The 14,768-nt window shown below is 43.0% G+C and overlaps 1 protein-coding gene across 1 annotated transcript in view; it reads left to right on the top strand.

The window, feature by feature from the left end:
• The first annotated feature begins 859 nt into the window (after window positions 1-859).
• The window catches only part of ANKDD1B (ankyrin repeat and death domain containing 1B), a 34,498-nt gene continuing 20,589 nt past the window's right edge, over window positions 860-14,768 (top strand). Inside the window, exons 1-6 of the mRNA XM_072117085.1 lie at window positions 860-1,298; window positions 4,900-5,003; window positions 6,682-6,780; window positions 8,513-8,611; window positions 9,303-9,407; window positions 12,524-12,622. Coding sequence (XP_071973186.1) covers window positions 1,136-1,298; window positions 4,900-5,003; window positions 6,682-6,780; window positions 8,513-8,611; window positions 9,303-9,407; window positions 12,524-12,622 — 669 coding nt within the window. The 5' untranslated portion in view covers window positions 860-1,135. The remainder of the gene's footprint in view (window positions 1,299-4,899; window positions 5,004-6,681; window positions 6,781-8,512; window positions 8,612-9,302; window positions 9,408-12,523; window positions 12,623-14,768) is intronic.

The raw sequence follows: 14,768 nt of genomic DNA, 5'->3' as shown, positions 1-14,768 counted from the left end.
AATATACCTTGAGAATGCTGTAGTTACACTGATGTAGGATCATATCTTGGTTAATCCCTGTGCAGAGGGATGATAAAACATTATGATAATGAAGCTCTGCCCCTTCTATGGCTCTTTCTGCACTTGCGCTTCTGGTGGCAGGAGAAGATGATGCAATCACTGTTCTTCCTGGCAGACAGAATAATCAATTGCTGCACCATCCCCCAGCTACTGTGTATGAGTAATCCATTTTAGGTTGATTAGTCATCTTAGTCATGCTTGACTAACCTCCATTTTTCAGTAAAACCACTCAGCTCAGGGATTAACCAAGATATGATCCTGCATTAGTGTAGCTACAGCATTCTCAAGGTATGTTTGCTTCATAATGCATGAAATCAAATGGTAGATTTCCTTTAAAGGAAATATACCACCAGGAGGAAGGATTGGAAAGAAAGCACAATTATATACTGGTGTGTGTCCCCTCTGATGGGATCCGCTCTGCTTTTATTTTCGTATGCACTTGTTTTACAAAAAAAGGCTTTTAAAATTATGCAAATGAACCCGAGGGGCTTCAGGCTCAGTACACAGCTATGGATCCCCTCAGGTTTATTTGCATAATTTGTAAAACAAGTGCATAAGAAAATAAAAGAAGAGCTGATCCTTCATTGATGTTTCAAAATTCCCCCTGTCGTTGCCCATGTCTACTAAAATGCTCCTGCCTCTAGATACAGGCATAAAAAAGGAAATATTTCCAAGTATTGGGATAAAGCATATGTCTCCCTCTAACTATGTTCTCTCTTTTGTTAGTCTCTGTTTGACCTTCCAGTTTACTTCTTAGCCTTATAACTGTTTGTTTGGCGTGCACTTTATAACTTTCTATGTTCTGAGTGCCTTTACATATGAGTCACCCAGGGCCGGTTGTGCTACACCTGTAAGGGACTCCCTTTAGTGACAGTGACATACAGGAGAGACCTGATTCACAACCCAGCCCAAGTCTTCAAGTGGCAGGAACACATCAGACTGCACAGAGCTGAATGCACACATGTAAAAGTCCAAGGAAAGACTTGGTGATTGTTCTATAAGGGATTCTACGGGTGCAACGTAGAACAATATATCATCTAGTGCATTGAATGAGGGAAAAATCTCAAAAACAGACATGAGGGAAGAAGAAAATGAGAGGAAGAAAGAAGGCACAAAAGCAATGTTGGTTGATATGGGAAGAAATGGAGCCCAGAAGATGCTTGGTACTGTCAATGGACTGGTACAGACCGTGCGGAATAAGAACGCCCATCCGGAGCCGACAGAGGATCATGAAATATGTAAGTCATTGCATATAATTATTGTGAGCTGAATCAAAATGGATGAAGTAAGTTTATATTTAGCTTAGTCCTTAGCACTGCCATGGAACAACAAAATCAATATATCGTATTGACTTGTGTAGATATGGAATGTTTGTGGTCTGTACGTTTGATGCGATTTTCACTTCTAAATGCATCCACATGAAAAATAGAAGTAGATGTAAATATATTTGTACAAAATCTATCCACAAATATTACATGTTTCTGGGGTATGATCAGGGTTGGCCTGGTCTAAAGGGGAACTACTGAATCTCTCATTGGGACCAGGACTATAGATATTGCTGGCCATTATATTTTGATGTGTTCCCCACACTTCACATGATCCCTACTTCTTCAGACACCACATTACAAGTCCCCTTATATACAGTGCTCCCTATATCCCTCTACATCCAAAGGGTCAGAGTTTACCACAATTTGTAGAATATTGTTATTTTTAATATGTTTCTGGCACAAAGGGGGTTCTGACCTTATGTGATGTACAAATGGAATAAACCTTAAAGGATAGTTTCCTAAATGGGCTGCTTGTTATATCTAGGGAAGTGATGGCGAACCTTTTGGAGATAAGTGCCCAAAGTACAACCAATAGCCACTTATATGTTGCAAAGTGCCAACATGACAATATAAGCAGTAACTTATTGATCCCTGCTCTATCACAGGTTTCAATCGTATTGGTGTCCTGAGTTCACAAATACAATAGAAAGATGATGGAGAACTTGGATTCAGGGTCCCCTGAAGAGGAACAATCAGGGTTCCCAGAGCAGGCACTCCAATAATAATCTCTGTCCACACTTTCTTGTTAATCCTGTAGCCCTGGCAGCCAAGGATGTTGGTTTAAAATGGCGCTGAACATGGCACGTCTTGGGCTGCCTGTGACTGCAGGAGGAAGCCCTCTGACACCCGTGCCATAGGTTCGCCACCACTGATCGAGGGGATGGGGGGACTGTACTTTACACATATTTCTTTGTTTTTATTGCCGAAATAATAACTTTGTAAAAGTGCCGGAAGTTCTCAGGCAGACGACGCCCAGGCACTTCTCGGCTTCCCCAGACTTTAATATATTCAGGCCCCTCCTGCTGCCGGCCAGGAACTAGGTTCGGTGAAGTCAGAGGGCCGTAGTGTGAGCTGTAGCGTGTCCTCTCTCCGAGTTCCTCAAACTAGTAGTAAACATAGGAGCTTTCTATGGAAGGACAGGAAGCAGAGATCTAGGAGACTGTGAGGAATTGATGCAGAAAGTATATTGGAAAATTGTATAACTTTTTATAATACAAACAATAACATTAATTTTCTTGTATGTAACCCGGGGACTGGTTGTAATACCATATAATATTTAAAGTCTAAACAGGCGGTCCCCTACTTAAGAACATCCGACTTACAGATGACCCCTAATTACAAACGGACCTCTGGATATTGGTAATTTACTGTACTTTAGTCCTAGGCTACAATAATCAGCTATAACAGTTATCACTGGTGTCTGCAATTAAGATTTATTGTTAATCCTGGTTCTTATAAAAACCCAACATTTTTAAAATCCAATTGTCACAGAGACCAAAAAATTTTGACTGGGGGGTTACAATGATAAAGTATGCAGTTCCGACTTACAAACAAATTCAACTTAAGAACAAACCTGCAGAACCTATCTTGAATCTTAGCACAAGATCCAGAGAGATACTGCCTCTCCGCCACACCAGATGCGCCAGTGTACAATTCTGTGCCAGCCTGTAGTGGGAACGGCCCATGCCCGCCCACTCCGTCACTGGTCACGCCTCCCTTCACACCCACTTTTTGGGAACTGGCATAATAGGAGAAAATTTCCCAATTTCTCATGGTTCGCAAGGAATTGACATAATTTCAGGGCTTGTACATAAGCAGACTGGTGTACAAGCCCTGATAAATTACAAAAGACATTGTAGCTATCGGATGGTAAACCTAATCTATCTTGTTTTAAAGGGACAACTTTTTCTAGTCTGATACAGAACAAAAAATGTCACTTTACAACAGGACGCTAAGTGGTATAACAGGACATACTAATCCTGCACTTGTTCCGTACTAAACCTTATCTGTTCATTTATCCAGTTCTGTGTTTGCATTAGGTATTAGAGAATGTGCCTTGGACATACACTTGCTGCAAATAGAATTTTTTTTAAAGCAAATCTACCATCGAACTCAAGCATCAAAAGGGATGTAGGGCTTTGGGGGTGTTACCAGAGGCCCTCCATGTTTCAGATTCACAAGCTGTTACACTGTGCAGGAGCATGTCCCCCTTTCTTTATGTGCTAATATATATTATATCAGGCAGAGGTTGGTTGAAGTTCGGAGGGCACAGGGGGTGCATGAGACAGCCTGTGAAGCTGTTTCATGAAGAAACTCTGGTAACATCCCCCAGAGCCCTTCTGGCTCATTGGCATCATTTTAAAAGTTTATTTTAGAATGAAGGAGGCCATGGGTATCAACAGGTTTCCTAGTATATTGAAGGGGTCCATAGCAGGTAGGATCACTGCTAATATGAGAGTGGGGAGCACAGTGTTATATAACAAGGGGGCACAGGATGGATCTCATAGAAAAGAAGACATTAATAGTCATTAAAAGTATCTGTAGATCAGTGAATTGCCATAATGTTCATTTTTAATCTAACAACAGTATTGTGATGTTACCATTCAGTCACTTTATAGCGACTTTATTTCTAACTGATGACGATCAAAAGTTGTACCTTTATAATTGACCTGATGAATTCTGACTTACCCGTATATACTCGAGTATAAGCCGACCCGAGTATAAGCCGAGACCCCTAATTTTACCACCAAAAACTGGGAAAACCTATTGACTCGATTATAAGCCAAGGGTGGGAAATGCATTGGTCAGTAGTACACAGCCAGCCCCATGTAGTATACAGCCAGCCAGCCCCCAGTAGTATACAGCCAGCCAACCCCCTGTAGTATACAGTCAGCCGCCATGTAGTTTACAGCCAGCCCCCATGTAGTATACAACCAGCCCCCAGGTAGTTTACAGCCAGCCCCCATGTAGTTTACAGCCAGCCCCCATGTAGTATACAGCCAGCCCCCATGTAGTATACAGCCAGCCCCCATGTAGCATAAAGCCTGCCCCCCGTAGTATACAGCCTGCTCCACATAGTGTACAGCCAGTCCCACGCAGTATGCAGCCTGCCCCAGATAGTATACAGCCTGCCCCAGATAGTATACAGCCAGCCCCCCACAGTTTGCCAAACAAACTGATGTTCGTCGACACCGCTGCATCATACTGTGCGCCGGCTGGCAGATCGCATGGACTCGACTCTGCTGGCTATTGCAAAGAGAAGATAGAAGAGGAGCCGCCAGGAGCCACGATGAACATCGCGGACACCGGAGGGTGAGTATTAAGTTTATTTTTCTTCAGTGACTCGTGTATAAGCCGAGGTGAGGTTTTCAGCACATTTTTTGTGCTGAAAAACTCAGCTTATACACGAGTATATACGGCAATATAATTCTCACTACTCAGGAAGAAGCAAATGTTGACATTTGAGTGCAAATGCTTCTGTAATTGGGACCCTGATATTATGTCTTTTCAGTATTAAAAAATGAGATGGAGTTTCATCGAGCAGCCAAAAAAAATGACGTGGACGCAATGACCTTACTCAAGGAAAAGAAAGTCAACATCAATGCTAGGAATGTGGTATGTATGATACTATCGCTGGGATAGCCATGGCTACAAATGTCTGTAAAGTCTGAATCTATTATGGATCTGCAACACCCCTGCCAATGTATAGGCAGAGGGGTATTGCGAATGGGGCCCTCCATCTGTATCCTCCCAGCAGGTGAGCCTGCACAACTCGCCTCAGGGAGAATACAGTCAGTGTTAGTCACCAACAGCTGTAGGTACTGCAAGGGTTAAGTATTGTAAGATTGTCGTCCAATGATATTCCTTTATGTGAACTGGAGTGTGATTGGAGAGTGAGCCACCACCTGACCAGGGTTTAACAAAACCCCTGGACAGGGAGGGGCAAGCTCTCTTAGACCCCAGCTGCTGACACAGGAGCAGTTTATTTACCACCAGCTCTCCCTAGAGAGCACAGATCTGTCAGTGACCAGAGAGACAGTGGGGGTCATTTACTAAGGGCCCGATTCGCGGTTTCCCGACGTGTTACCCGAATATTTCTGATTTGCGCCGATTTTCCCTGAATTGCCCCGGGATTTTGGCACATGCGATCGGATTGTGGTGCATCGGCGCCGGCATGCACGCGACGGAAATCGGGGGGCGTGGCCGAACGAAAACCCGACGGATTCGGAAAAACCGGCGTATTTAAAAAAAAAATGTGTTGCGAAAATTGCACTTACCTTCACTCAGCCCGGCTCGGTGTATTCCATTGCGTTCCGATGCTCTTCAGCGCAGCAGCGCCACCTGGTGGACGGCGGAGGAACTACCTTAATAAATCCCGGCCGGACCCGAATCCACAGCAGAGAACGCGTCGCTGGATCGTGAATGGACCGGGTAAGTAAATCTTCCCCAGTGTGTAGCACACCTTCAGTGCTACACATAGAACTACCACCCAGGACAAAGCTGCAGCATCCAGTAGTGGACACAGCTACATCCCAGCCTGCATCTTCTACCAGCCTGGTGAACCAACTCCTGAGGATCACTCTCCAAGACCACTCCAGTAATCCAGAATCATCCTGTTATCCGGTATCTGTAACAAAATTGTTTGGCCCGTTGCCTGCAGTCGTTCTAATAAAGAACCACAACTTATTTTGCACAACGCTGCCTCCGTCTGATCCCTGGAAATGGCTGTATCACCACCACGGGCTCTCCATCCATTAGCCAGGGACTCATACTATAGACACTCAGGGGTTGCCCCAGGGAGAACCAGTACATCAGCCTCTCCCTCCATATTTTCTTGCACACACCACCTGCTGGAGACCTGCCAAGCTGTAGGACAGCCCTCCGGTCCCCATACCAAGCACCATGACATCAGCCGCAACCGCCAGCTACTCCGGTATTCTGGGCCCCGGCTGTCTCCAGGCCCCAAGAAAAGACTAGGCCCCGGTGGAGGATGTTGCAGATCCATCACTATTTATAACCTCTTTATGGTCATACAAAAAAAAAATCCCTCGGAAAAGATGCAGATTTTGCATTATTTTCTTAGAACACTGAGAAAAAAAACTACAGTCTGTCTGTATTACTGACAGCTACCAATCACAGTAAAGCTTTCACTTTATCAGAGCAGTTTATAAATTGAAAGCTGAGGTCTGATTGGTTGCTATAGGCAACATAGACATGTCTCTATAAAAGAAGCTTAATGTGAATGGTGATATAACAATGTCAGTGAAATAAAAATCTTTCTTCTTTTCCTTAGCTCAATCGCACGGCTCTACATTTTGCGGTAGCAGGAGGCCATTATCAAGCCATATCTTTTCTCCTCAACCATAAAGCACGAGTTGATATTGTGGATAATGTAAGACGACAAATATAATATGACAGCAATCTGTGCTGGATTACAATTTAAAGGAATTGTATAGGGATGACAATTGCTTTTCCCGCCTTTGGAAACAGCTCCACTTACTTTCATGTCTGGTATTACATATTGATGGCATAGGGCAGTGGTGGGCACTCAGACCATCGCTACAGGACAGAGTTCACCAAATAGGACCAAATCCACCTGCACTCCCAGGCAACTTAAGAGATGCTGCTGAGTCTGAATTTGTCCTGCTTCTTTTAACTGTATTGGTGGCTTCAGGGGGGTCGATACGATTGAAAGATGAGTGGCAATAAGTTACTGCTTAAAATGCCATGTTGGCACTTCATGGTAAATACGTGGATTTTGGTTGTAGTTTGGGCACTTGATCTCTAAAAGGTTCGCCATCACTGGCATAGGGGATAACAAGCTGACTGCAGGGACTCCCCCCACCATGAGAACAGACCTCCAGTAATGGGGGAACTGGGAAAGAGCTCCTGTTCTCTTTTAGCTTCTCATGCCCTGGTTTTTGCAAAAACAAGCTTCTAAAATTTTGCAAATGAGGCGGAGAGACCCTCATATGTGTCCTTTGCATAATTGTAAAGCCTCTTTTGCTCAAAAACAAGGGCATAGGAAGCTTAAAGAGCAGCAGAATCTGCCAGGGGGCACACACCATTATGTCACTGCGCTTGATCCTGGTGGTAAATTTCCTTTAACTCCATCACGACCAAGTATCTTACATTTTTCGTGTTAACGTTTTCCACTCCGCTCCTTCCACAAGCCAAGGCTTATCTGCAAAACAAATTGTACTTTCTAGTGGCCACATTTAATATTCTGTGCCATGTACTGGGAAGCTGGAAAAAAATGCAAAATGTGGTGGGAAAAAGCAAATAAAACCCAGTTGTGCCATATTCTGAATGGATTTATTTTTACAGCTGCCAGTGTGCAGTCAAGACAAAATCTCCCCTTTATTCACTGAGTCATTACGATCGCAGAGATACCACATTAAGATAGATTAGTTATGTCTTAATGCCTTTAAAAGAATTCAAAAACCTTGTATTAAAAAAAGCCTTGTATCCCCGTATTGCGGGATTATTTACGGGATGAGATTGTTAATGGTCTATAAGAGTCGGCTCAGAGGGGTGTCCTGATTTAAAGGAGTAAAGGCACGGGGGTCATTGTATATAAGAGTGGGGGCACAAGTGGTAAATTTACAGAAGTGAGGGTGTAACGGGTAACAGCAGTGGGGCAAAAGGGGGTCAAATTCTACAGGAATAGGGACGACATGCAGTAATAGTCATTAGTGTGGGATGTTATCTATGGGATTATAGTCGATTAACTTCAATTGTTATAATAAGTAAGAAATTAGCAAATCCTAATAATTGGGGCATATATAAAGGCGCGTGCCTATGGCAGTGTGATCTATAAATTACACCCATGCTCCTTATAACACAAGTACTCGGACAAACTAGAACTAGGCACCAAGGGCCGCACAGAAGCTATTAGGTTTCCTATATGATACTTTTATACTTGCCATAGCTATAAAATGTCTTGCATCTCACTCTTGATATCCAATATAATGGTTTTCTATGGTTAGTATAGATCATTTAAAAAAAAAAAAACACAAATAGAACCTATTTGCCATTTTCTCATTACCTCTATTACTATACTGGATATAATTGTTGTGGTGAATTTCCATAAACCCTCTTTGACCAAATTGTTCCTCTTCCAGCATGGCCTCACTGTTCTTCACCTGGCCGCGTGGTCAGCGGACCTATCTGTGGTTCAGATGCTGATCAAAGCAGGAGCGAGTCAGAAAGCCACAAACCAGGTGTGTAGTACTTAGCCCTATATGTATGCGGATTTAGTTTTTCTCAATATTAAACCTCCCTTATTGAAAATCAGAATAGAAGCTAAATAGTGTTAGTAAATGGAAGCCCTTTTCTATCAGTTCTCATAGAATTTCATATAAGGAAATGAACTCCCTGCATCATTCTTCTATTTATAGAAAAATAAATAGCATAGTCTGCATTTTTGGCTATACTAATGGGAGCGTGACGGGTAGGACACTCCATTAAGGGAACTGGTTGAACGCTTCCATTTACTTCATTATTAGCTTCCTATATGCTTTCTACATAAACCTGTGCATTCTTGGGCTGTACAGAACAGACCCATGGTGTAAGGCTGCTTACTATACTGTACTGTATGTATCTGATGACATGAAATCACAGCAGCCTCCATGGAGGATGGAGAGGAGTAGAAATCCATGGAGGCTGCTGTGACTTCATGTCATCAGATACATATATAGGGTACATTTTTGCAAATGTAAAGGGCACAGGAACTTTAATGACATCACCCTGGTCACATGACGTGAACTGATTTATGGGGATGTGAAGGAAACAATTTTTAGCTAAAAGAAAGGTGGCATTCAGTTAATAGGGCTCTATAGGAACATGTTACCAGCTGTATATGTGCAAATGTGGCAACAGGTTCCCTTTAAGTAAAACCTCTTTTTTTGGCAGGATGGAATGAATGTTCTGCATTTTGCTGCCCAGAATGATAAGAATGACATAGTGGATTACCTGCTGAAGGAGCTGCAGCTGAAAGACCTAAACATCAAGGACATGGTGAGCGTCCTGTAACCTGTGTTATAGCTTAGCTACTTTAATATTGCAACTGTTTATCCACCAATGCAAACTGGTTTTCTATAGAAATGCTAAAATATTATCAACATTGCATAATATCTGACTATATTTTGTGTTCCTCACATCAGTTCAGACATTTGTATTGAAAATCCTGCCAGTTTTTTTGGGAAGCTGTCACCAAATAGGTAGACATGTAAACCCCTAAGGCCGGTGCCACACGCACCGCTTTGTGTGCGTTTGAAAACGCAAACGCAGACAAAACCGCACCTAACGAGCCGCCGTGTTTTGCATTAAATTAACGCAAAACACCGACGGCTCGTTCCCTATTGCAGGCGTTTCCATAGAAACGCCGATGCGATCGGGCCGCGGCCCGCCCCGGTAGGAGCGGCTTTGTCTGTGTTTGCGTTTTCAAACGCAGATAAAGCGGTGCGTGTGGCACAAGCCTTACAGCTTGGATGGTGAGAGAATTCAGCTTCCCTTACACTTATTTTGCAGAATGATAATACAACACGTAACTCAAGATTTCCCTGTAATTTTGTTAATGTTCAGATGTAGCAGTGTTTAGCCTGTGACTATTTACATAACACAGTAAAACCCATTCAAATACAGTAGTAGAGTTTTTAATGCATTAAAGTGATGCGGGCAGTCTTACAACATCCCACCCGGGGCAGATCCTACACATCTAGAATCAGATTATTCTGCTAATGTTTGGATTGTTATATAGTATTATCAGCCTCCCTTCTTGTAAACACCATACATTTCTATAGTAAGAATTAGGTGGGCTGAGCGCAGAAGTCTCCCAATATTGGTTCTGCGAGGTGTGTCTGGCTGCTGCTGCTGCTGGGTGGTAATAATATCTTGTGGTTTATTGAGTAGATTATCCATGTGGGTGTGAGGTTAAGTACATTGTCATATCATGGGGCTGCTTTCCTGTGTGATTCCAGTGTTAGGTGGTCCGTTCTATTCTGACTTCTGTGCAGTATAATTTATGTGACGTCATCAGATTTTATTAAAGGGGTTGACCACTTTCAGCAAATAATTGTTATTGTTTGTGTAAGGTATTTATATTCACATTTTCCAATATACTTCTCGTGGTTTTCCAGATCTCTGCTTACTGTCCTGCTACATAAAGCTTCTATGTTTACTTCCAGTGGATAGAAATCTGACAATTGTCGAACAACAGGAGGAAACTTTTAATTGTTTCCAGGGCCACCTAAAGGGAACCTGTCACCAGGGACCTCATTTTCACTAAAGACAGGTTTCAGGAGCCCATCACACCTGCAGTGCAAAGATGTCTTTCTGGCTTCTCTCAGCATTTTCATTACAATATAATTGTGTGTTTTAACTTACCGAACCTTTACCCAACTTAACTTACCTTTACCTAAGGGCAAAGACCTGTGGCTAAGTATCCAGACACCTGGTAGAAATAGCATCCAACTGCCCCAAATCACTGACTAGGCCTATGCTCTGAGCAGACTGTGACCAGAAGTTACAAGACTAGTAAGCCTCAGCGTCCACCGGAGAATTATCCGATCCTTTGATGGTCCTTCCAACGCTGAAGGTTTGGTAACATAAATCTTCAAGGCCAAACCGTAAGAGTATCTGTAGCTTTATGGGCAGCACGGTGGCTCAGTGGTTAGCAATACAGTCTAGCAGCGCTGAGGTCCTCGGTCACCTGCACCTGCACTGACTAGGCCTATGCTCTGAGCAGACTGTGACCAGCAGTTACATGACTGGTAAGCGTCAGGGTCCACCGGAGAATTATCCGATCCTTTGATGGTCCTTCCAACGCTGAAGATTTGGTAACATAAATCTCCAAGGCCAAACTGTAAGAGTATCTGCAGCTTTACGGGCAGCACGGTGGCTCAGTGGTTAGCAATACAGTCTTGCAGTGCTGAGGTCCTCGGTCACCTGCAAGGAGTTTGTATGTTTGGGTCTCCTCTGGGTCCTCCGGTTTCCTACCACACTCCAAAACATACTGGTAGGCTGATTAGATAGTGAGCCCCCATTGGGGACAGGGACTGATGTGACAAGCTCTGTGCAGCACTGCAGAATCTGTGCGCTATATAAATAAAGGAATTATTATTATTATATGTTCAGAACTGCTGACCGATTCCTTTTGCTATCTTTCTTAAGCTCTTCATTTGCATGTAGTGAATTTGGCTACTACATATAAAGACAACTTTAATTACATTTCTCATCATTTTAATTATATTGTTCATCATTAAAGGGCACCTACCACCACGAATCTACCTATAAAGGTAGATCGGGTGGTAGGTGGATGTATGGGACGTGAGGATAGCCCTTTTTAGAGCTAATCCTCACGTCCCCGCTAGCCTAGCATAAACTTTATTGCCCTAATATGTTAATTTAATTAAGCGGCTACCGGGGCGTGGAGTAGCCGGACACGAGGCTACACGGCGCGGCTACTCCACGCCCCAGTAGCTGCTTTCCCCCGCCTACCCTGTGATCTTCGGCGCGCAGCTCCTGGCAGCTGCGCGCCCTCGTCCGAGAAGCCGGAGTTCTGCGCATGCGCAGTAACTCCGGCCTCGTTCCCGAGATCGCGCATCTTGGCCGGAGTTACTGCGCATGCGCAGAACTCCGGCTTCTCGGACGAGGGCGCGCAGCTGCCAGGAGCTGCGCGCCGAAGATCACAGGGTAGGCGGGGGAAAGCAGCTACTGGGGCGTGGAGTAGCCGCGCCGTGTAGCCTCGTGTCCGGCTACTCCACGCCCCGGTAGCCGCTTAATTAAATTAACATATTAGGGCAATAAAGTTTATGCTAGGCTAGCGGGGACGTGAGGATTAGCTCTAAAAAGGGCTATCCTCACGTCCCATACATCCACCTACCACCCGATCTACCTTTATAGGTAGATTCGTGGTGGTAGGTGCCCTTTAAGTGACTGTGGTCACAGCTAGTGTCATATCACAGCCAGTGTCATACCATATGCCTTGTTCTACGGATAGGTACACAGTGACATTTCTATGTGCAGCATTGATTTTGTTAAGGGTTTAGTGGTGGAAAGATTCCAATTTCAGGCCGTCTTTTTGGCGAGTTATTCTGAATTGCAATTAAACTTTTCTTTATCTTTTTTTCCAGAAAGGTAAAGAACCGTTTCATCTAGCGGCTGAGAATGGACATATCAATATGATCATCAATCTACTTTCTCTAGGACTATTCACATCTGAAGAGGACAAGGTATAATATAGATCTATACGACCTCACCTACGTCATGGTGACAGGATGATGGAATCATATAACAAGTTTTTCTGGATTCTTTCGTTTCTGTTTACCACCAGTCCTGTAGGTCTTCAGCTTTTATAAACTGCTATAAAGATACATTATCTTCAGTTTTGTTACAACATTTATGGATTCACCGGGGCTCTTAAATGTATTCTACTGGGACTTCGCCAACCAAAACATAATTAAAAGTATCGCTCAGATGAAGTATGATTTGCCTTCCTAATTTAGAGTCAATAATATTGTTAACCCCTTAAGGACTTAGTTTTTTTTCCGCTCATTTCCTGCTCTCTACCTTCAAATATCCATAACTTTTTCATTTTTCCGTGTACAGAGCTGTGTGAGGGCTTATTTTGTGCGTAACAAATTTTACTTCTCCGTTGCATTATTTATTATTTCATGCTGTGTACTGGGAAGCTGGAAAAAAATTCTAAATGTGTAAAAATTGGAAAAAGAAGAGATTCGCGTCACATTCTCGTGGGCTCAGTTTTTACGACTTTCACTTTGCGCTCCAAACAACACATCTACTTTATTCTTTTGTTCGGTACGATCATGGTGCTACTTAATTTATGTTATTGCGTTTAAATACATTTTCAAAAATTAAACAAATGTGTAGGAAAAAGGAAAAAAAATGTTTCGCCATCTTTTGACGCTAATAACTTTTTCATACTTTGGAGTACGGAGCTGTGGGATGTGTCATTTGCGAAACGGGCCGACGTTTTCATTGCTACCACGTTGAGGACTGTGCAACATTTGGTCACTTTTTATTCCATTTTTTATGTGATGTAAAATGGTGTAAAAGTCGCCCCTGGCAATAACCTTTTTTATATTTTGATAGATTGGGAATTTTGTGACGCGATGATACCTATTGTGTCTGTGATTTCTACTGTTTATTACGTTTTATGTAAGTTCTAGGGAAAGGGGGGTGACTAGAACTTTTAAGTTTTTTACTTTTTTTAAATTATCTCTGAAACTTTTTTGAAACTACTTTTAGACCCTCAAGGGTACATTAACCCTAGATCGTCTCATCCTTGCCATATACCGCAATACTATAGTATAGTATAGTATTTGCACAGTATTCATTACAATGAGCCACTGGCTCATTGTAACGAATCTTCAGAAACCAGACAGCCTGGGGTCTGACAAAGACCTGAGGCTCTCATGGCAACTGATCGCCGTGCCGCCGTCTTTTAAATGCCGCCAGCAGCATTTTATCTTGCTAAATCCAGGCAAAAGTCTTCTGGGTTCTTCTCCGCATTACTTGCATGTAATTTACCTCTGTGATCAGAGGATGTGACAAGGACAGAGTGTGATCACTTATCAGAACTTCCTGCTGGAGCTGCCCCTCACCAGCAACTAGGGAGGTCTACACCAGTATTTCTTGAACATTTTAGAACAATTGATCAGGACTAGAAAAATGTGGCTGCCATCACTATCCATGGGTTTTCCCTGTTATTTCAGCTTAGAGCCATAAATGTAAACTTAAAGGGCATCTACCACCAGGATGAAGGATTGTAAACCAAGCACACTGACATACTGGAGCGTGCCCTCCTCTGTTAGGATACACTCTTCTTTGAGCTTATTATGCCCTTTTTTTTCAGAAAAAAGGCTTTAAAAACTATGCAAATGAGCCTGAGGGGCTCCAGGCTCCATGGATCTCAGAGCCCCTTAGGCTCATTTGCATATATATATATTTTTTTTTTTCAAAACCAGGGTATAAGAAGCTGAAAGAAGAGCAGATCCTGTGAGAGGGGACACACCCCAGTATGTCAGTGCCCTTCATCCTGGTGGTAGATGTCCTTTAAGTTAAGATGCAATACCACATATGACCTGTGGACACGTGCCACAGTTTTACAAAGAAACTGTTCATGTTTTCTAAACACATATATGTAATCTTTTAGACTTGTTGCAAGAGAGAAGCAAATATATGGGCTTCTTCCTCTATGAAACAATAGTGATTACATTCTGTGGGCTCAGCTATCTGCTCAGCTGCTGTGCTCCATTGAGAATAACACTAAAGATTCAGTCAGAATTAATAACTTATCTAGAAACATTACATACATACATCCCTCTGCTGAGATCCGCTCATTTGTATGTAGTTTGT

This window comes from Engystomops pustulosus, chromosome 1 (assembly GCF_040894005.1).
Source record: "Engystomops pustulosus chromosome 1, aEngPut4.maternal, whole genome shotgun sequence".
NCBI lineage: Eukaryota > Metazoa > Chordata > Amphibia > Anura > Leptodactylidae > Engystomops > Engystomops pustulosus.
The sequence above is the reverse complement of the archived record's forward strand: the minus strand, read 5'-3'. Positions and strand labels throughout refer to the sequence as shown.